This window comes from Pongo pygmaeus, chromosome 7, assembly GCF_028885625.2.
Source record: "Pongo pygmaeus isolate AG05252 chromosome 7, NHGRI_mPonPyg2-v2.0_pri, whole genome shotgun sequence".
In the NCBI taxonomy this organism is placed as follows: domain Eukaryota; kingdom Metazoa; phylum Chordata; class Mammalia; order Primates; family Hominidae; genus Pongo; species Pongo pygmaeus.
The window spans coordinates 146,116,282-146,136,480 of record NC_072380.2 but is presented as its reverse complement, the minus strand read 5'-3'; the positions used below and the strand labels follow the sequence as shown (position 1 = coordinate 146,136,480).

Genomic DNA, 20,199 nt, shown 5'->3' with positions numbered 1-20,199 from the left:
GACAGGTGCACACAGCCTCTGCCTGGGGGAGCCCTGGAGCTATGAGCTCTCTCTTTACCCACTCCTCCACTATCCTCTGCCTGGGGGAGCCCTGGAGCTATGAGCTCTCTCTTTACCCACTCCTCCACTACCCTCTACTGCCCACTCCAGTTCCCTCTGCTTTGCTTAGAACAGTACACATGACCTCAGCCGTTTGCCATTCAGAAGACTTAAATACCACCAAGCTGTCTAAGCCGGGAAAAGCACTGGGACACAGGTCCCTGAGCCAGCTTGGATAAGCATTGCTTGGATTAATGAGTATTAGCTGGGTACCTAACTTGTGCCAGGCTTTGGTCAAGATGCTGAGCATCTTGAAGAACAAGACTTCTTGAGATGAACAAGACAAAAGCCTCTAATCTTAGGAATTCATTCACATATTATTAAAGAAAAATAAATGTGTATTTAGTATGGACTGTGCCACAAAATTTTACGATAATAATTAGCTAACGTAGATTGAGAGTTTACCATGTGCTAGTTTCATTCTACATTGCTATGTGTGCGTTACCTCAGTTAATCTTCGTAGTAACTCTAGGAGGTGAGAATTTTTATCACTGTTTCAGAGGTGAGGACTCGGTGTGGCTAAGGAGATTGTCCAGGGTCACATAAAGCTAGGCAGTAGAATGGGGACTGGATGCAGCTTGCTTTGACTTTGTGGTTCATGGACCTGACCATCCTTGCCCCTGGGGCTCCTGTCCGGGGTGGGAGACAGACAGGCCTGGCCAGCAGGGTGGGCTGCCTGGAGGAGAAGGCACCTGCACTGTCTTGGGAAGCTCTGCCGTGGCTGGTGTCCTGAGGTTCCTTGTTTATCTTTTAAAAATTATCATTGTGGTGTTTTTGTTTTTGTTTTTTTTCCCTGTAAAGGCCTCAGTGTTGGCCAAGGAGAGGGGGAGGTCATTCCAGTTGGAATAGGACAGAGCCTTTCAAGCTGAGGTGATCCCAGCTTCTCATTTTGCAAGTGCGTTTTTGCCAAATTTTGGGTGGCTGCCAGGGACCGACGGTTTGAAGGGGCCGTGCCTCTTGCCCCGTCCCCCGCCCTGTCTTAGCCACTGTGATTTTGCATTTGTTCTTTGAACATTCCTCCAAAATGCAGAAGCCCTTCTCTCCTGCTTCTATGACATTCCGGAGTGGAACACACTCTTTTTTTTAATTTGATTTTCCAGCAAAGGAAGTGACATTCCAGTCAACCCACTGGGCTTCGTGATAGCTGTTCTGAGCCAGACTCAAACGTCTGGGGATGTCGACCGCTGGCTAATGTGAAGCCTAAGGATTGTCTGTGGGGCTTTAATAGCTGTACCGTTCCCTTCCTTTTCAACCCCAGCCTTTTGAGTACCAGGCATTGGTATTAGATACTGTGATATGTGCAGTTACTTCTTGCAGTCCTTACCTTGACCTTGTGGCCTTGAAGTTCCTGGCACTCCCAGTTCCAGATTAGAAGTCTGAGACCCAGAGGTATGCAGACTGCCCAGTGCCACACAGCTAGGCTGTGGCAGGCAAGGGCCAGCCAAAGACCCTTAGATCTAGAGCTTCTCTCCTACTCATTTTTGTCTAATGCTTAGGTCAGCACACATTTATGGAGCTCCTGCTGTATACTGGGATTTATAGAGCTCCTGCTGCAAACCTAGTCACTGGGGAGAGGTAGGAAAAAGAAGACTGTCAGTGTCTTTGGTAATATCAGTATACTTAGAAAGGGGAAACTGGCTTGGAGATGAGAGAGGGGGGATAGTTGGGAGCCAAGCATACCCCTGGGGCGTAGACTGCGGAGCTCAGTGTGTTTTTAGAAGAGGTGAATGGACGGCCCTCTTTGCTGAGGACTTGGTGAATGTTTGGAGCAGGGTAAGCTAGCAGTAGCTGGGTCTTTATTCAGCACTCATTTGCTGTGCATCTTGTGCATGGGCCTCTGAAAATAAGGAATTGGATATAGTCCCAGGCCTTGCATTTGGGGGATCAGGTCCAGGAGGGAACTGGAGACAGGAACTGAGTTTCTATCAAGGGGGATGTCCTTGAGGCCTGCATGTAGGGGGAGTCCGGCAATGCCACCCTGCACCCAGGGAAGTGGGGTTTTGCTGACCTTGTTAACTACTGTTAGCTCCTGGTTTCTCATCCACCCACTTTACTCCTCTCCAGATCTCCGGATGGACCCAAGCCCTGCCGGACATGGTGGTGTCCCACCTCTTTGGGAAGGTGAGTTGCGTGGTCTGGCAATCTGTTGTTCCTGCTGAGCAATGCATTGTGTGGTGCTCAGCACAGGGCCCCATGTGGGGGTGGAGAGAACAAGACACAATCAACTGGGGGCCACCGAGCTGGTGCTCATGAGATAATGTGACATTATTCATTCATAAGCAACAAGTCATTCATTCTCTCTTTTTTATGTGTCTTTAAAAAACAGCTGATTGAAGTACAATTAACTGCACATATTTAAAGTGTACCATTGACATGTATATACATTTGTAAAACCATCACTGTAATCAGGAGAATAACGTCTCCATCACCCCAAGAGTTTCCTTGTGCCCCTTGATAGTCCTCCTCTCCCTCCTCCTCAGGTAACTTCTGATCAGCATTGGCCTCTATAGATTGCTTTGCAATTCCTAGATTTTTATATAAATGGCATTATGTAGTAGGTACTCTTTTTTTTTTTTGGTCTGGCTTCTTTCACTCAGCATAACCATTTTGAGATTTGTCCATGTTAATGAGTGGATTTTAGTTTATTCCTAGTCTGGGTGGAGTGCTCATTCCTATAATCCCAGCACTTTGGGAGGCCATGGCAGGAGGACTGCTTGAGCCCAGGAGTTCAAGACCAGCCTGGGCAAGATAGTGACACCTTGTCTCTACAAAAAAATTAAAAATTGGCCAGGCATGGTGGTGCATGCCTGTAGTCCTAGCTACTTGGGAGGCTGAGGCAGGAGGATCGCTTGAGCCCAGGAGTTTGAGGCTATAGTGAGCAGTGAGCTGGGATTGCCCACTGTGTTCCGCCTAGGTGACAGAGAGACCCTGTCTCTTGAAAAAAAGTTTATTCCTTTTTAGTGCTGAGAAGTATTCCATTTTATGTATGTGCAACAGTTGGTCTTTCCATTCACCTGTTGGTAAGACCTTTGAGTTGTTTCCAGTTCTGGGCTGTTATAAATCTGGTCTGTAGCAAACATGTCCGTGGAGGTAGCTATGTGCTGGGCTCAGTCCTAAGAGCTTCACAAGTGTTAGCTATAGGAATAGGATTCCCCCCAGGTGCTCTGTGACCTGTGTGATAAATTCTGTTCTCATTCCCAGTTTATGGAAGAGGAAATAGACCAGAGAGGTTGAGTGACTTTCGTAGGGTCTCAGCCAGGGAGAGGTGGGGCCGGTATTAGAACCTATGAATCTGGCTTCATTCTGGTCACCGCAGCAGGATGGTGGCTGCCTGTGCTGCTGCCTGGCTCTGAGATGAGCTGCTCTTCTGCAGAGTCACCCCACTGAAGGGGAGTGAGCCAGGCCCCTCACAGCATGCTAGAAGTGAGCGGTCATTTTATCAGCCCAGCCTGCCTGGCCCCAGACACTGGTTTTGTGTCTCTAGCTGGGGCCAGCTGCCCTCGGGAAGGGTATGCCAGGGCTTGGTTGCAAGCCCAGGGTCTGGAAAACCCCTTGCTTGCCTGAAATTGCAGTGACCTGCTTTGCTTACATACCACTGTCTGCTTCTGAGCTAACATGTGTGACCATCTGACACTCCCAGGAGTCCTGGGGAAACAGGCTCCACTCTGGAGTTGGCGAGTACACCAGGGAAACAGACGCCCCACTCTGGAGTTGGCGAGTGTATGAGAGAAACAGAGGCCCCACTCTGGAGTTGGCGAGTGTACCAGGGGAAACAGAGGCTCCACTCTGGAGTTGGCAAGTGTACCAGGGGAAACAGAGGCTCCACTCTGGAGTTGGCGAGTGTACCAGGGGAAACAGAGGCTCCACTCTGGAGTTGGCAAGTGTACCAGGGGAAACAGAGGCTCCACTCTGGAGTTGGCGAGTGTACCAGGGGAATAGAGGCTCCACTCTGGAGTTGGCGAGTGTATGAGAGAAACAGAGGCCCCACTCTGGAGTTGGCGAGTGTACCAGGGGAAACAGAGGCTCCACTCTGGAGTTGGCGAGTGTACCAGGGGAAACAGAGGCTCCACTCTGGAGTTGGCGAGTGTACCAGGGGAAACAGAGGCTCCACTCTGGAGTTGGCGAGTGTACCAGGGGAACAGAGGCCCCACTCTGGAGTTGGCGAGTACAACTGCTAGGTTTGCCCGTTGTGTTGGTTTCCTGTCGCTTCTGTAACAAATTACCACAAACAGGATGGCTTAGAACAACGAAAGTAGGGTGAGCGTGGTGGCTCACACCTGTAATCCCAGCACTTTGGGAGGCTGAGGCGAGTGGATCACCTGAGGTCAGGAGTTCAAGACGAGCCTGGCCAACATGGTGAAACTCCGTCTCTACTGAAAATACAAAATTAACCGGGTGTGGTGGCACGCGCCTGTAATCCCAGCTACTCAGGAGGCTGAGACAGGAGAATCACTTGAACCTGGGAGGCAGAGGCTGCAGTGAGCCGAGATCGCACCATTGCACTGCAGCCTGGGTGAGACAGAGGGAGACTCTGTCTCAAAAAAAGAGAAAAAGAAAAACAAAAGTGTATTCTCTCACAGCTCTGAGTCTAGAACTCTGACGTCAAGAGCTGGCAGGGCCGCCCCTCCGCCACAGGCTCTAGGGGAAATTCGTCCTTGCTTCTTTACTGCTCCAGGTCGCTGTCAGCATTCCTTGGCTAGTGGCTGCTCACACCACTGCCTGTGTCTTCACATGGTCTTCTCTGTGTCTGTCTTATTTTTCCCTCTCCTTCCTCTTTTAAGGATATTTCCATTGGATTTCATCCCTGATCATGTAATCCAGGATTATCTCATATCAAGATCCTTAATTAATCACACCTGCAAAAACCCTTTTTCCCAGCAAGTTTGCATTCCCAAGTTCAAGAGATTTGACATGGACATACCTTTTGAGGACCACAGTTTAGCCCACTAGAGTCCTCTTTCCCCTTTTACGATTCATTCCACAGTGTGTGACACATTTTCCCTGTCCTGAGTGTGTAATCTGAAACTGATAGGAATTGGGAAACATTCACAGCCACTGTCTCTGTTTCACTGGAGGAGGGATGTCAGACATAGCGTTGAGCATCTGATCTGATTATACCCCAAGTTATTTGGAGACTGGTTGGTCCGGCCATGGTGTCTGAGGGTGCCCCCAGATCGCTACAGTTGGTTTTGATCTGAAATCCCAGCGTGATTCCTGACTGTTTTTTCCAGAGTTTGCTCTTAGTAGCCAGTTGACCTCCTTGCTGCCTAAATGATCCTGGACTGTTTGATGCAGCTCAAGCTTGACACCGGCTTTCTTTGACCCCCAACTCCAACTTCTCATCTGGTTGCCACTGGTCACATCAGACCCTTGTGTGAAACCTACAGTGTCTGCCCTCGTACAAATGAGAAACAGAGCAAACAAGTTGTTTGTCGCAAATGACATTCAAAAAGCACCCAGAGATGGGGAGGCTGAGGCCGACTTCCCCGAGGCTCTGGTTGGCTGTGGTGGGAGTTGCAATTGCCCTTCTTTTCAGCGACTTCCTGTGGCATGAGTTGGTTTTGCTTTTCAAGCATGAAAAACTTCTTTTCAGCTCTTCCCATTGGAAAACAATTACTAACATTTGCCTCCAATTTTTACCGTTAGTAGAGGTGAGAACACAACCTCCATTAAGTCCTACAACCTAGTGAAGTAGGCAACATTCTCTCTCTTCCCCCTTTTTTTTTTTTTTTAAGAGATCTGAGGCTCAGAGAGGTTGAAAGATTTGCCCACGAAAGTGACAGTGATGAAGCTAAGCTCTAGATCCAGGATGTCTGACTTCAAATTGAAAGTCCCTAAGTAATGAGTTCGGAAGGGTGGGGTATGGCCTTTCCAGGATGGGGGTCTTTTCTGCTCCCAGTGGATAGTGAAACCCCTGTCTGCACCCGGATGGGTGTGCTGCTTTCCCGAACGTTTTTTTTTAGGTCCGTCACTGGCTTGTGGATTAGGCATTATTATCTTTACTTTGTATCCAAATAACCTGGAGAACAGAGAGAGTAGTGACCAGCTCAGGGCCACAGTGCAATGAGGACCATCTTCTCACCTCTCTAAATGCAGGAAGAAATGCAGAGTAACGTGGAAGTGGTCCACACCTACCGCCAGCACATCGTGAATGACATGAACCCCGGCAACCTGCACCTGTTCATCAATGCCTACAACAGGTATCGGGATGTTGTTCAGCCACATCATTGCTATTTATGAGGTGTCTTCTGTAGATCCGAAATATGGGACAGGTGAGAGGGAGGGTATAAAATGAGCGGAAGAGGCAGGCTCTGAGTTTAAGCAAATAGATTCATAGGACAGATGTCCCCAGGAAGGACACCTGGCCTGTAAGCTTGTTCCTGGCATTCAGCTCATCTTGCAGAGATCTGAACAAACACTCCAGACCACTGGGGATGCAGACGTGAGAGGGTTGCAGTCGCACACTCAGAGGGTTGAGAGTAAATGTGTGTGCCCACTGCTGACCTTCACGAAAGGCCAAATGTAAGAAGAGCTAAGTGAGAGAGCAGCAAAGCATTCCTGGAGGCCGGGGATAATCCAGGCAGGCTTCTGGGAGTTTGTCATTCCAAGGATAAGGAGGACCTGAACACGGCGTTTGCCTAAGGCTTGGCCCTCTCAACCGGCACTAGGTGCTTATCTGGAGCTCAGCTAGGGGAGGAGACAGCTCAGGGCCATTGGTGTCAGCCAGAGACTCTATAATCTTCCAGGGAGCTCACTCAACCTGCTGAGCTAGCTCTGCCACGCTCGGCAGAACAGGAGATAGAAATGAGCCTCATAGTGTTTATCTCTGCTCAAATGTTAATAACGTGACTTCTTGAAATTAACATTTGTAACAGAGCTTAGTATCTGCCTCCTTTTACAATCCTGCCCTCATCTCAGTGATAACATCCTCACTGTGGATGTGACTGAAGAAACCGAAGCCCGGCAGTGCGTTCACTTAGTAAACACCTTCTGAGAACTGGAGTGAGTCAGGCATTCGGCTGGGCGCTGGAGACGCAGAGGAGACCAGCACAGCCCGCAGACTCCACACTTAACTTGCCCGTGCAGATAGCACAGTAATTAACTGACCCCTCTCCAAATCCCGCTCTGAAGGTCCTGGAATTATTGTCATTTCCTGTTGAGGAAGCAAAGGCGCAAAGAGATCCTGTGTTCTCCCCAAGGCCACACAGCTAGAAAGTGGCAGAGCATGATTTGGATCCTGCTTGTCTAACTCCAGGCTGTGAGCTGGGAAAGAGCTTCTCATGTTGGGAGCTGCAAGATAGCAGAGAGGGTGGGTGGCTGCGTGCGGGGAGGGTGGTCGGTACTGGGCTTGGCCCACACTGCGCCTCACACAAGTGCAGTGGGAAACCACCACAGGGTTTGAGACAGGGAATGGAAAGATGAGGCCTGAGTTTTAAAGAGATAATTTGGGTGCTTTATAGAGGACTCAGAGTCGGTGAGGCTGGGACTTAAACTAAGAGGCTGCGAGAGCATTTGGGAGGTGGCCCTTCTGTCAGGTGGGGGCTCTGACTAGGGAGACAGGGAAGGCGGGGACCCTCTATGGTGGAGGATCTGACTTCTACTCCTGGAAAAAAAAGCCCCACAAATATTTGTGACAAAATGAGGGGGGCTCTGCTTGAAATGCATGTGTCTTGCCGTCCTTCTAACCAGGTCTGTGGACACCAAGAGGGTGTGGAGTCCTGAAAGCCACAGGGCCTCTCTCAAGTTGGGGATGTGGGTGGCTTGCCAGAATGGCCACTGGCAGGACCTCCTGGGCTTGACTGGATGGGAATGGGAGCTTTCTCCAGGGGAGGGGTCCTCATGCTAATGATGCATTTGTTTCCTGCAGCCGGCGCGACCTGGAGATTGAGCGACCAATGCCGGGAACCCACACAGTCACCCTGCAGTGAGTGGCTTTTCTCTCCCCCAGCACTTGCAGTCGGGGCTGCCCACTGTAAAGGTGGCCTTGCTGGCAGGGCCTTCTTTCTGAGTATGGCGGGACATTATGTCAGTGAGACCTGGATATATTACACCCAGAGACTGAGCGTTACCCAGCCTGACTTGGACTTCTCCCTGTGCCGGTGGCATCCGTTTCTAGGGTGTCCCCATGACCTACGCTTTTGATCTTGGAGAAGGGTTGTTGATTGTACTTGGGACAGCATTTATTAAGCACCTAGTACATCGATAACTGTGAGGCTTTGCTCCATGAAGCCTAGGGATGGATAGCACAGGACCCAGGCTTAAAGTGCTCTATACGTCTAGGAGGAAAAGACAGTCATGGACAGAACTAACTGGGTTTCCACCAGTAATGATGGTGTCTTTTTGTGGCTGAGTGCGCCGCGTTGTGTGACACTTGGGAACCTGGCACGTCATTGCCTTTGTCCTTCATGCTGTTCTTGTTTCGGTCTTGATTGCCAGCTAAGTCCTGCTCATCCATCCTTGAGGAGAAGATGCTTTAAAATAAAAGCACTGGGTCACAGAAATTCCCTGGCTGAAATTCATACTAAGTTGTGAATGACTAGTAACCAATTTTATCCTAAGATCAAAGGAGAGCGAAGTAAAAGAGCAAAGGGTGTTGGGGAAACCAAAATGACATTGTTTTTAGAATGTAGGCCCCAGCCTGGCAGGCCTGGGAGTGGGACAATCTTTAAAGGAACCTTGTGCTAATTCTCCGCTCTATCCCTGACCCCAGGTGCCCTGCTCTGTTGGTGGTTGGGGACAGCTCGCCTGCGGTGGATGCTGTGGTATGTAGAAATCACAGCTGATTTCTGTGTTTAATTCAACAGGCAAAGTCTGGTTGACTTTGTTGAAGTGACCCTGCCTGCCCCGCCTCTCCTCTGCCCCATCAGGGCAGGTGATGTTTTTTGAAATGCCATATTGGCCTTTGGGCAGAGGGCCCAGCCACTAGTCTCTTTCCCTGGTGGCCGCCAGCCCTGGTTGCTTGGCAGTGTCTCCTCTCCCAGGTCCCCTCCCCTCACCCGCCGATCTGTGTCCCATCGGCTTGTTTATATGGGCGTGTTTGCCACTTGGCTTCCTGGCCAAGAGACTCGCCTCTTATTTGGGAAGCAGCTGGATCTTTCCAAACTGACTGGTGCCTGATGAGCTGGCAGGGGAGAGAGGCACTGGGAGGTAGGGCTTAGCAAAGCTTCCTGACTCCTTTCACCCCTTAACTCCCACCTGCAACTTTGTGGCAGCAAAGAGAGGACTCTGCCTTTCAGACAACCCCACAGCTGGGGAGATGGAAGACTTGGGGGCTACGGATCAGAGTCCTGCAGTACTGCGATGCCTTGTGCAGTGATCTGCAGAGTGACATTTGCAAATGTTCATGTAGTAAATACCTGGCATGCCTTAGCAAACCATGAGTTTCTTATGGGCTGACTGACTGGAGATAATCATGGGATACATCAATAGAGATACACTGTTCAAATCAAGGGAGGTGATAGTTTCACTTTAAGCATTTTGAACATCGTGGGTTACATATGGGTATTCTGCCCAATTCCGGATGCCCCTTTCAAGAGGGTCACTGACAAAATGAAGAGAGAAACCAGCTTGGTCAGTGTGATTTTACATGAAGAATAGTTGTTAGATCTGGGAATGTTAAGCCTGTAGAATCTCTGGCAGCTGCTGGTTAAACAAGGATATTTATTTAGCAGATATTTCTGCAGTACTGTTTACATTTCAGCTAATCTTCATAACAACCCTTTGATAAAAGATATTATCTCCATTTTATTGATGAGGACATTGAGGCCCAAAGAAGTTAAATAACTTATCCAAGTTGTCACAGCTGGTACTGGCAAGGCTGGGATTTCAAGCCACATCTGCTGAATCGCAAACTCCACATACTTTCTTCTTTGCCAGCAGAAATACTGGAGTTTCTGGTGACGGTGGCAGAGCGGCGGGGAATGTTTTGGCTTTGGGGAGATGTTTTGGCTTTGGCTTCACGTAGAAAATTGACAGATTTCCTCCCTCTTGTGCAGGTGGAGTGCAACTCGAAATTGGACCCAACAAAGACCACTCTCCTCAAGGTACAGGGAAAACAGTGGGGGTTTGTGTTTGTTATTTCTTAGAAACTCTCACGTTTTCTGCAACATTGAGTTAGGCTTGAAAAAGGCAAGGCACACGATCAGAAATCATAGAATTAATTATTTAATCTATCTGTTTATGAACATATATTGGGTGCTGACTGGCGATCTGAGGCTGCAAAGATGAGGGATCCTTCTCCGGGACTGCAGGAATCAACAGGGTGCTGGTCTGGGGACTTTGGGGATAGAGGGACAAGGGATGGCTTGGCAAGGGCCCTCCATAGGCTGGGGCCAGGACATTCCTCCAAGAGGGGCTCTGCTCGTCACAATAAGCGGAGACGTCTCCCACGGCCGGGGAAGGTCAGGACTTTCTCCAGCAAGTTCATCTGAGCACATGGTGTGCCAGCTCACTCGCAGCTGGATTTGAGGGTCTGTAGCAACCTCCGCCAGTCCCTTGCCAGTTATGACTGATTGCACAATGCAAACCACCGGCTGTTTGTGGCAGCCTCGTCCGGAGATGCAGCACAAGAGTAGGAACCTTTCAGAGGGGCCTCTCAGCCGGGGTGCACCCCTGCAGGGGCAGGTGACCAGGCGGGACCTGGGTGGAGATGAGGCGGCTCCCTTGCACTGGGGGAAGGACAAAGAGGTGGCATCTGTAGGTCACCGTGCCCTCAACTTCCCCCATAGAAGTAGAATGCCTTCGAAAGGCATGTGGGGGGTGTCCGATACTTATAGAGTGGGAGGCTGTTTTCCTGTATTGGGCTCTTTACATAGATTTTCTTTCAAGATTCCCTCAAAAGGAAATTGCAAGATTAGAAGCTGCTGGGCGTCAAGCTTGCATAATGCCGTACTTTGAGGGCGGTTGTCACAAGTATCACAAAATGGGTGGCTTAAAGCAACAGATATTTATTCCCTTTTAGTTCTGGAAGCTAAAAGTCCGAAATCAAGGTGTGGGCAGGGCCGTGCTCCCTCTGAAGGCGCTAGGGGAGAATGCTGCCTGCCTCTTCCAGCTTCTGGTGGCTGCTGGCCACACTTGGTTCACCTTAGCTAGAAGACACATCACTCCAGTCTCTGCCTCCGTCCTCACTCAGCACTCTCCCTATTTTATCTCTGTGTTTGTGTCCAAATTTCCTTCTTTTAACAACATCAGCCATTAGATTTAGGGCCCATTCTAATCCAGTATGACCTCATCTTACCTTGATTTTACCTGCAAAGACCCTATTTCCAAGTATAGCCACAGTGATAGGTAACTGGGGTTAGGATTTCAGTATGTCAATTTTGGGGACACAATTCAACCACAACCTACAGCAAAGGGTAGGTGGTCTAACTGAGGTGGGGTGGCCGATTCGATGGTAGATCCAGAAACAGAACTCACTTAGGCCTGATTCTGGAGACTTCCACAGTGCCAGTCTAATGTGCTGAGTGCCCTGCCTGGAGGGAGAGTTCGGGCATCCTGCTCCCTGCATGCTGGTTGAGCTGAGGGCTGCCCCAGGTCAGTGTGGCTTTGTGGCTAGTGTTGGGGGTCCAGATTTGAGGCGCCCTGGGCTGTAGGATGCGCACAGCCTCACCACTCCCACAAACTCCTCCAGCCCCCTTTCGCCCCAGGCCACCCTCCCCACAGCCTCCCCCTGCTCCCTTGCCATCAGCCTTGCTCATTTCCAGTCTGGCTGCACAGTTTCACAGCCTGCAATAGCCTCTTGAGGTTCAGTGATTTCACAGGGACTTTGAACATCCACCGTTTAGGAAGGGTACCGGTCGGGAGCTGAAGGTAGCCTGAAGACCCAAATTCAACCGCTTCCTTTTGAGGGAAGCTTTCAAGGGAATATATGAAGAGGGTCTTGTTTATCAAACCCTTTCGGGTCAGAGAGATCATGGCCTGGAACCTTGCGAGTTCCTCAAGCTCTTCTTGGCCCAGTTTCTGCCTGTAAAATGGGACAGCTGTACCTTCCATGGTTCTTGGGGAATGGAGTGAAATTATATGTAGGGCCTAGCGTAGTGACTGGCACGTAGCAAGCTGCAAGTGATGGTTGCAATGGAGACACCAGCAGCCTTGCCTGGTGGGGCTGGAGTGTTCCCTACCCACGGTCCACCCTGTTCCTCCTTGTAAGGCAGGACAAGGCAGGGCAGGGCAGCGGGCGGATGGGCATCCTTTTGGAAAAAACTCATAGAGCGCAGAGGGCCTTGGCTGTGGTGTTTGGCACTAACCAGCTTCCCTCTCTCCTAGATGGCAGACTGTGGCGGCCTCCCGCAGATCTCCCAGGTGAGTGCCACGTTGGCTTTTGCATTACACAGCTGTCGCCTCCCACTGGGTGGAGTGCATGTGCCTCTGTGACACCTGTTCCCTCATTGCCTTGCTGTGACATCGGATGACAGTTTGTGGACTGTTGGGAAAAGGTGCTCTGATCCCTTTTCCCAACAGTAAAGGAGGACTGTTGCTCTGATCCCTTTTCCCAACAGTATAGGAGGACTCTGATCCCCTAGGAACCAACCCCTGTGGAGTAGGTGATACTGCGGTTCACAGAGGTTGGGGGATTTGCCAAGTAAACACACCTTGGTCATCATGGGTCAGAATCTAGGTATGTCTGCCCCAAAGACCACGGGCTTCTGCTGGAGTGAAGGGCCATAAGGAGCTCCAGCCCAGAGCAGAGGGACATGGAGGAGATTAAGCCAAATTGTGTGTGTGTGCATGCTTGTTTGTGGGTGTGCATGTGTACACATGTCTGTGGGTGTGCATGTGTATACATGTCTGTGTGTGCATGTGTACACATGTCTTTGTGTGTGCATGTGTAAATGTGTGTGCACATGTGCAAATAAACACATCGATCAACGTAATGTGTTTGCTGCGTAACTGATCCCTTCAATTTCCCCTCCTATAAAGAATCTCACCAACCTAACAAGTAAACTTTTAATTTGTCGTCTTATAATTTTATATCTTGATAGTTTTGTGTTCCATCTTAAAATGAAATAGAGTTTTTTGTCATCTTTTTTATCCAAAACCTGCCCTGCCTCCTTTCTTCCTCCTTTTTTTCTTTTTCTACTTAAAATGAGAGCAGATGTAACCCTAGTCATAATTAAAAGAACTTTCAGAGCTTCAGAGGAGTTCAACGAGCACAGGCTTCGGGGACAGCAGTGCAGGGAGGAGCAATTCCTGTGTAACGCTGTTGTCCTCGTGCCCTTGCAGGTTGGGTGTATGTTTACACAGGGTTTTCCCATCCTTGATTAAATTAGGTCCTTGCAATAGTCCTCAGAGGTGGGAAGAGCAAGCATTTTATCCCAGTGTCACAGAGGAGGAAACTGAGGCCAAAAGTTGAGAGAGATTGTCCATGATTACTGGAGCTAAAATTGGGCCCAGGTATTCTCATTCCCAAGCCTGTATACTTGGTTCTCTCCACCATCTCGAACACAGGCGTCCCTGTTCCCTGCAGCCCTGACCTGCTTCTCTTGTCTCTCTCTTCCACTGTCACACAAATTCCAGAGGGCAGTTTGAGCAGAGCCGCTCTTTTAAATGTCATTTGGCTCTTTGTGGAGCCCTGGCAGGAGTTAGTGGAGAGCAGGGAGGGGAGTCAGCCCAGCCTCTACCAGTGCTCTCTCACTGCCTCAGGAGAATAGGACCCAGGGCACTGGATAGAACAGTTGGAGTTAACTGAAGAACAGATACGCCTTGCATGTATGCCCTTGATACTTGAGCATTCACCTCCAAGTTTACGTTAAATGAACAGAGAGAACTGGTAGAACTGGATGTGGTCTCAGCATTCCATACGCATTTCACTTAAAGTAGCCCAGTTAGTTGTTAATTAATTGGTTTGTCTACCCATCCAGCGAACCATCCAACCATCATCCATTCATTCTTCTTCATATCCTTTCCTCCTTTTATTTGTCCTTCTTTTGTTCATATTTCTCTTTTTTCCTTCCTTCTTTCCATCAGTTCTTTTTTTAATCCTTCCTTCTTTCCATCCATCCTTTTCTTTCCACCCATCCATCTATCCATCATCCCTTCTTTCAGCCAGCCTGCTATTGAGGCTGATAGTGACTTGCCTCAAGAACAAGTGTTTTAGGTTTGGAGAGCCCTGGGTTAATGTACAGGACCCACCACTTACTTGTTGTGGGACCCTGAGTGGATTTACCTGTCCAAATCTGTTCAGCTATGAAATGTATCTAAGGTAGCACTGACCTCATGAGGGGCTGTCAAGAGTAAATGAATGAATGCAGCAAAGCCCCTTGCATTGGGAGTGGCTCACGATGCCGATGCAGTTATGTTCCACTTGCTGGGTTAGACGTGTCCCTTTTGTGGAGGGTAGTCTCCCCAGAAACACACAGAAATAGCTGTGATACTCTGCCCTATGTTACAGGTGAGGAAACTGGCTCAGACAGGTCATGTAACTTGTCCAAGTGACACGGCTGTGGGGTGAATTTCCCATCATTATCCCATAGTCTTCCTTTTACTTTTGTGTTTTGTCCTGTCAACATGTGATGGCTTTTGTCTTGAGCCAAACTCTCAAATGAAGGTGACCACAGGCACAGCCCCCCATGGCCTTGGGTGATCTGGTCCCCCAGCAACTGACTGTATTTTCTCTCCCTGTCTCTCGCAGCCGGCCAAGCTCGCTGAGGCCTTCAAGTACTTCGTGCAGGGCATGGGATACAGTGAGTATGGGCTTCCCCATGTGCCGTGGGTCGGGACACATGTCGGAATTGGAAGTGCTCTGTCCTGAGCCAGGCTTGGATGAGCAATTTTGTGTCCCCCTGGCTAGCTTCAGCTTTCTGGGAGGAAGCATTTAGGTGTGTGGAGGGCATGTGGCAGCCTGGAGGATCTAGCCTCTCATACCAGCAAGGCTAATTTTTCCTCCTTTGTTGAACAGAAGTTGTTTCACACCAGGGATTTTGGGGGGTTTAGATGAGGACTGTCCCTTTAAGCACCAAGACAATGACCAACGGTGAAACAATAACATTTTTAAAAATTTTGATCACAAGTTTTAAGAGACCACCAGCTATAGTGATGATGAAGATGGTGTCGATGATGAAAGATTACTAACACATTATTTTATCTCATTGAACCATCACGGTACTGCTTTGACATCACGGTACTGCTTTTTATCTCATTGAACCATCACGGTACTGCTTTGACACGGTACTGCTTCATCAATGATGAAGCTGAGGCTTCGGGGTTGTAAGCAGGGAGCAGAGGGTGGATCTGTGGAAATTGTTTGAAGACTGTGAAGCTCTGTGGAAGTGGCTGATAAAGTTGCTTATATTCAAGGTGGAACATGCCATAGTCGAGTCATGAGCTTTGGGAAGTGGAGGATACACTGGAATCATCATTCAGGAACTCGCTCATTCTTATTTTGCAGTTATAGTTTGTTAGACACATATAGCCTTTTTTCCAGAAGTGCTGTCCCAGGACTAGGGACAGACCCTGGCGAGTTGTAACTCGGCTGAACAGCAGCCACACTCGGTGCTGTGGGCTTGTCAGCCATGGTCCGGCCCTGACATGACTAGTGGCTCTTCTGACCCTACTGTTTGGAACTATAATTTGTGTGTCCTTCCTTACTAGGAAGGTATTGAACTTCTGATCCCTTTTATCATTTCCTTAAACTGTTTTCCTGTGTATAGTAAGAGTATGCTTGGTAAGCTGACTGCAGTCCTAGCATTGGCCTTAGCCGTGATTAGCTCTAGCAAGGCGAGGCTGGCAGGTTTGATTTCCATGCCTCAGGCTCAGGCGGGATCCACATCCCCAGGTGCCCTCTTCCAACAGAAGCTATCTGCCAGTGGGGCTCCTGCCTTTCTAGCCTGCTTTCCCCGACGGAGGTTGCAGGCAAAGGCTGTCATTGGAGACAGCCGTGGAGACAGCCACGGGGCAGCCCTGCTTTACCCTGCACGGTGTGAGTTGTGGCTCCCGTTTGTCTTGGTCCCGCCAGGGTTTGGATTTCTGCTTTGAGAGTGTGTTCTGGAGAGAAAGGAAGTGAATGCTAGACCTCATCTTTCTCCCCAAATCGGCTTCTATTACCAGAAAGCCAAAGCCTCCTTCAGGTCTTGGGGGGGGAAATAACAGGAAGAGCTATGGTCTCAAAGGCATCAGCCAAAGAGAAGGAAAGGAACCGGTCACTGGCCTCCGGCACACCATGGGGGGCTCGCTTGATGAACCCTTTGCACACCTGACATCAGTGCTCACTGTACGCTTCTCGTCCTGCTCAGTAGACATCCCAGATTTGTGGGTGAGAAGTAGGGGCTCAGAGAAATATGTGAGCTGCGGATGTGGCATTGACCGCAATTCTTTCTGAATTCAAAACTAGCTCTTTAAGACAATTCAGCAAGGATTAATTCTGTTTGGGAGTGCCTGCCATCAAAAGCCCCTCCCTGTGCCTGTCAAGGAGATAACATAAGCCCTGCATGCTTGGTGTGGATCAACTGCCCCTGTTTCTGATGCCTGACTCAGTGTGGCCTCCTAGCCATGATGCTTCAGTTGGGTGGAGTACTAGTTTCCTAAAGCTGCCTTAACAAATCTCCACAGACTGGGTGGCTGAAAACAATAGAAATCCATTCTCTCAAAGTTCAGGAGGCCTAAAGTCCAAAATCAAGGTGTGGGCAGGGCCTTGCTCCCTCCAACGCTGCTATGGAAGACCCTTCCATGCCTCTTCCTGGCTTCTGGTGGCCCCAGGAATCCTTGGCTTTACGTGGCTTGTGGCTGCATCGCTCCAATCTCGGCCCCTGTCTTTGCGTGGACTTCTCCCCTGCATATCCCTGTGTGCTGTTTCTATAAGGACATCACAGTCATTGGGTTTAGGGTTCCCTGTCAACCCAGGGTGATTTCATCTCAAGATCCTTAACTAATTACATATGCAAAGACCCTATTTCCAAATAAGATTCTCTTCTGAAATTTCAGGTAGGTGTGAATCTTGCGGGACACTGTCCCACCCAGTACAGGTGGGCAGGATTGTTCCTCCTCATTCCATCCCATCAGCATGTGCCATGTGCAAGAGCATTTGAGGTCTTAGAGAATATTCCAAAGAATAGACAGCACCCTTGTTAGCACCTGGGCTGACAGGCTTCTTTGGGAGAGATGACAACGAACAGCCATGCCAGGAACTTGCCGTGTGGCCCCTCTCCCTTTCCCCACCTGTGATATGCAGGGCTGCTGACCCCCAGGTGTCCTCCCTGCTCCAGTGATCATGGACAGCATGGGGTCATGGGCGTACACACAGGTGCTGATACCAGGGGTCAGTATTTAACATACCTGCTTTACAGATGGGAACAGGCAGGCTCAGAGGGACACTCTCAAAATTACACAGCTTTTAAGAGGTGGCAGAATTGGGGTTCAGACCCAGATCTGGGTTCAAGTCACTCATGGTGTGATTGCGGCAGTTCCTTCCCGCATCTGGGCCTCGGCATCTCTCCGAGTGGATATGGAGAGGATGGGGGCCCAGCAGCTGGATGGCTGCAGGGATCAAGTCTTCTCTGGGGCTGGCGCGTAGAAGAGCATGTGGCTGGTGGACGGGCATGTCTGGCTCCTCACCTGGCAGTCTCCTGCCCTCTAACCGGCTGTCTCTTGTCCCCCTAGTGCCCTCGGCTAGCATGACCCGCCTGATGCGGTCCCGCACAGCCTCTGGTTCCAGTGTCACTTCTCTGGATGGCACCCGCAGCCGCTCCCACACCAGCGAGGGCACCCGAAGCCGCTCCCACACCAGCGAGGGCACCCGCAGCCGCTCCCACACCAGCGAGGGGGCCCACCTGGACATCACCCCCAACTCGGGTGCTGCCGGGAACAACACCGGGCCCAAGTCCATGGAGGTCTCCTGCTAGGCAGCCTGCCCAGCTGCCGCCCCCGGACTCTGATCTCTGTAGTGGCCCCCTCCTCTCCAGCCCCTTTTCGCCCCCTGCCTGCCACGCTGCGCCTAACTCGGTATTAATCCAAAGCTTATTTTGTAAGAGTGAGCTCTGGTGGAGACAAATGGGGTCTATTACGTGGGTGCCCTCTCCAAAGGCGGGGTGGCGGTGGACCAAAGGAAGGAAGCAAGCATCTCCGCATCGCATCCTCTTCCATTAACCAGTGGCCGGTTGCCACTCTCCTCCCCTCCCTCAGAGACGCCAAACTGCCAAAAACAAGACACGTAGCAGCACACACTTCACAAAGCCAAGCCTAGGCTGCCCTGAGCATCCTGGTTCAAACGGGTGCCTGGTCAGAAGGCCAGCCGCCCACTTCCCGTTTCCTCTTTAACTGAGGAGAAGCTGATCCAGTTTCCGGAAACAAAATCCTTTTCTCATTTGGGGAGGGGGGTAATAGTGACATGCAGGCACCTCTTTTAAACAGGCAAAACAGGAAGGGGGAAAAGGTGGGATTTATGTCGAGGCTAGAGGCATTTGGAACAACAAATCTATGTAGTTAACTTGAAGAAACCGATTTTTAAAGTTGGTGCATCTAGAAAGCTTTGAATGCAGAAGCAAACAAGCTTGGTTTTTCTAGCATCCTCTTAATGTGCAGCAAAAGCAGGCAACAAAATCTCCTGGCTTTACAGACAAAAATATTTCAGCAAACGTTGGGCATCGTGGTTTTTGAAGGCTTTAGTTCTGCTTTCTGCCTCTCCTCCACAGCCCCAACCTCCCAACCCTGATACATGAGCCGGTGATTATTCTTGTTCAGGGAGAAGATCATTTAGGTTTGTTTTGCATTCCTTGGAATGGAGGGCAACATTCCACAGCTGCCCTGGCTGTGATGAGTGTCCTTGCAGGGGCTGGGGTAGGAACATTGGGGTGGGGGCGGAATTGGGGTTACTCGATGTAAGGGATTCCTTGTGGTTGTGTTGAGATCCAGTGCAGTTGTGCTTTCTGTGGATCCCAGCTTGGTTCCAGGAATTTTGTGTGATTGGGTTAAATCCAGTTTTCAATCTTCGACAGCTGGGCTAGAAAGTGAACTCAGTAGCTGAACCTGTCTGACCTGGTCACGTTCTTGGATCCTCAGAACTCTTTGCTCTTGTGGGGGTGGGGGTGGGAACTCATGTGGGGAGCGGTGGCTGAGAAAATGTAAGGATTCTGGAATACGTATTCCATGGGACTTTCCTTCCCTCTCCTGCTTCCTCTTTTCCTGCTCCCTAACCTTTTGCCGAATGGGGCAGCACCACTGACATTTCTGGGTGGCCAGTGCGGCTGCCAGGCTCCTGTACTACTGCCTTGTACTTTTCATTTTGGCTTACCGTGGATTTTCTCATAGGAAGTTTGGTCAGAGTGAATTGAACATTGTAAGTCAGCCACTGGGACCCGAGGATTTCTGGGACCCCGCAGTTGGGAGGAGGAAGTAGTCCAGCCTTCCAGGTGGCGTGAGAGGCAATGACTCGTTACCTGCCGCCCGTCACCTTGGAGGCCTTCCCTGGCCTTGAGTAGAAAAGTCGGGGATCGGGGCAAGAGAGGCTGAGTACGGATGGGAAACTATTGTGCACAAGTCTTTCCAGAGGAGTTTCTTAATGAGATATTTGTATTTATTTCCAGACCAATAAATTTGTAACTTTGCAGCGGCTTGTGTCTTTTTTCTGTCCCTGAGAGATTGTGTGTGTGAAACATTGCAGTGCTGGGATGGCTGTTTCACTGGGGGGTTGCCTGTCCTTGACACCTAGGGGAACCCAGCCCCTTATCTCTGGAATTCTTTGCCTCAGAGCCTCACGTCCAGCAGAAATTTAAGTCAGCTCATATGTTACTTCTAATTTCCTGGCAGCCACATTTTCAAAAGTGGAAAGAAACAGATGAAATTAATTTTAATAATACATTTCATTTATCTCAAGACATCTAAAATATTACCACTTCTATAAAAACCACTGAGCAGGTATTTTGCATTCTTTTTTCATTCTAGGAACTCTAGTGCGTGTTTCACACTCACAACGCATTCAGACCAGCTGCATTTCAAGTGCCCAGTAGCTTGGGCAGCACAGTGATGAGGATAAAAAACTTTTCAACCTGTGATTGGAGGAAAACAGCTTTTTTATTTTTAATATTTATTTTTATTTTTTGAGACGTAGTCTCACTTTGTCACCCAGGCTCAAGTGCAGTGGCACAATCTTGGCTCACTGAAACCTCCGCC

At 49.7% G+C, this 20,199-nt stretch overlaps 1 protein-coding gene across 1 annotated transcript in view; it reads left to right on the top strand.

The window, feature by feature from the left end:
• NDRG1 (N-myc downstream regulated 1) overlaps window positions 1–19,636 on the top strand; it is a 60,229-nt gene extending 40,593 nt beyond the window's left edge. The window contains exons 9-16 of the mRNA XM_054498089.2: window positions 2,164–2,220; window positions 6,196–6,299; window positions 7,967–8,023; window positions 8,810–8,861; window positions 10,095–10,142; window positions 12,364–12,399; window positions 14,729–14,780; window positions 17,692–19,636. Of these exons, the coding sequence (XP_054354064.1) occupies window positions 2,164–2,220; window positions 6,196–6,299; window positions 7,967–8,023; window positions 8,810–8,861; window positions 10,095–10,142; window positions 12,364–12,399; window positions 14,729–14,780; window positions 17,692–17,933 (648 nt within the window). The 3' untranslated portion in view covers window positions 17,934–19,636. The remainder of the gene's footprint in view (window positions 1–2,163; window positions 2,221–6,195; window positions 6,300–7,966; window positions 8,024–8,809; window positions 8,862–10,094; window positions 10,143–12,363; window positions 12,400–14,728; window positions 14,781–17,691) is intronic.
• Window positions 19,637–20,199: the final 563 nt, after the last annotated feature.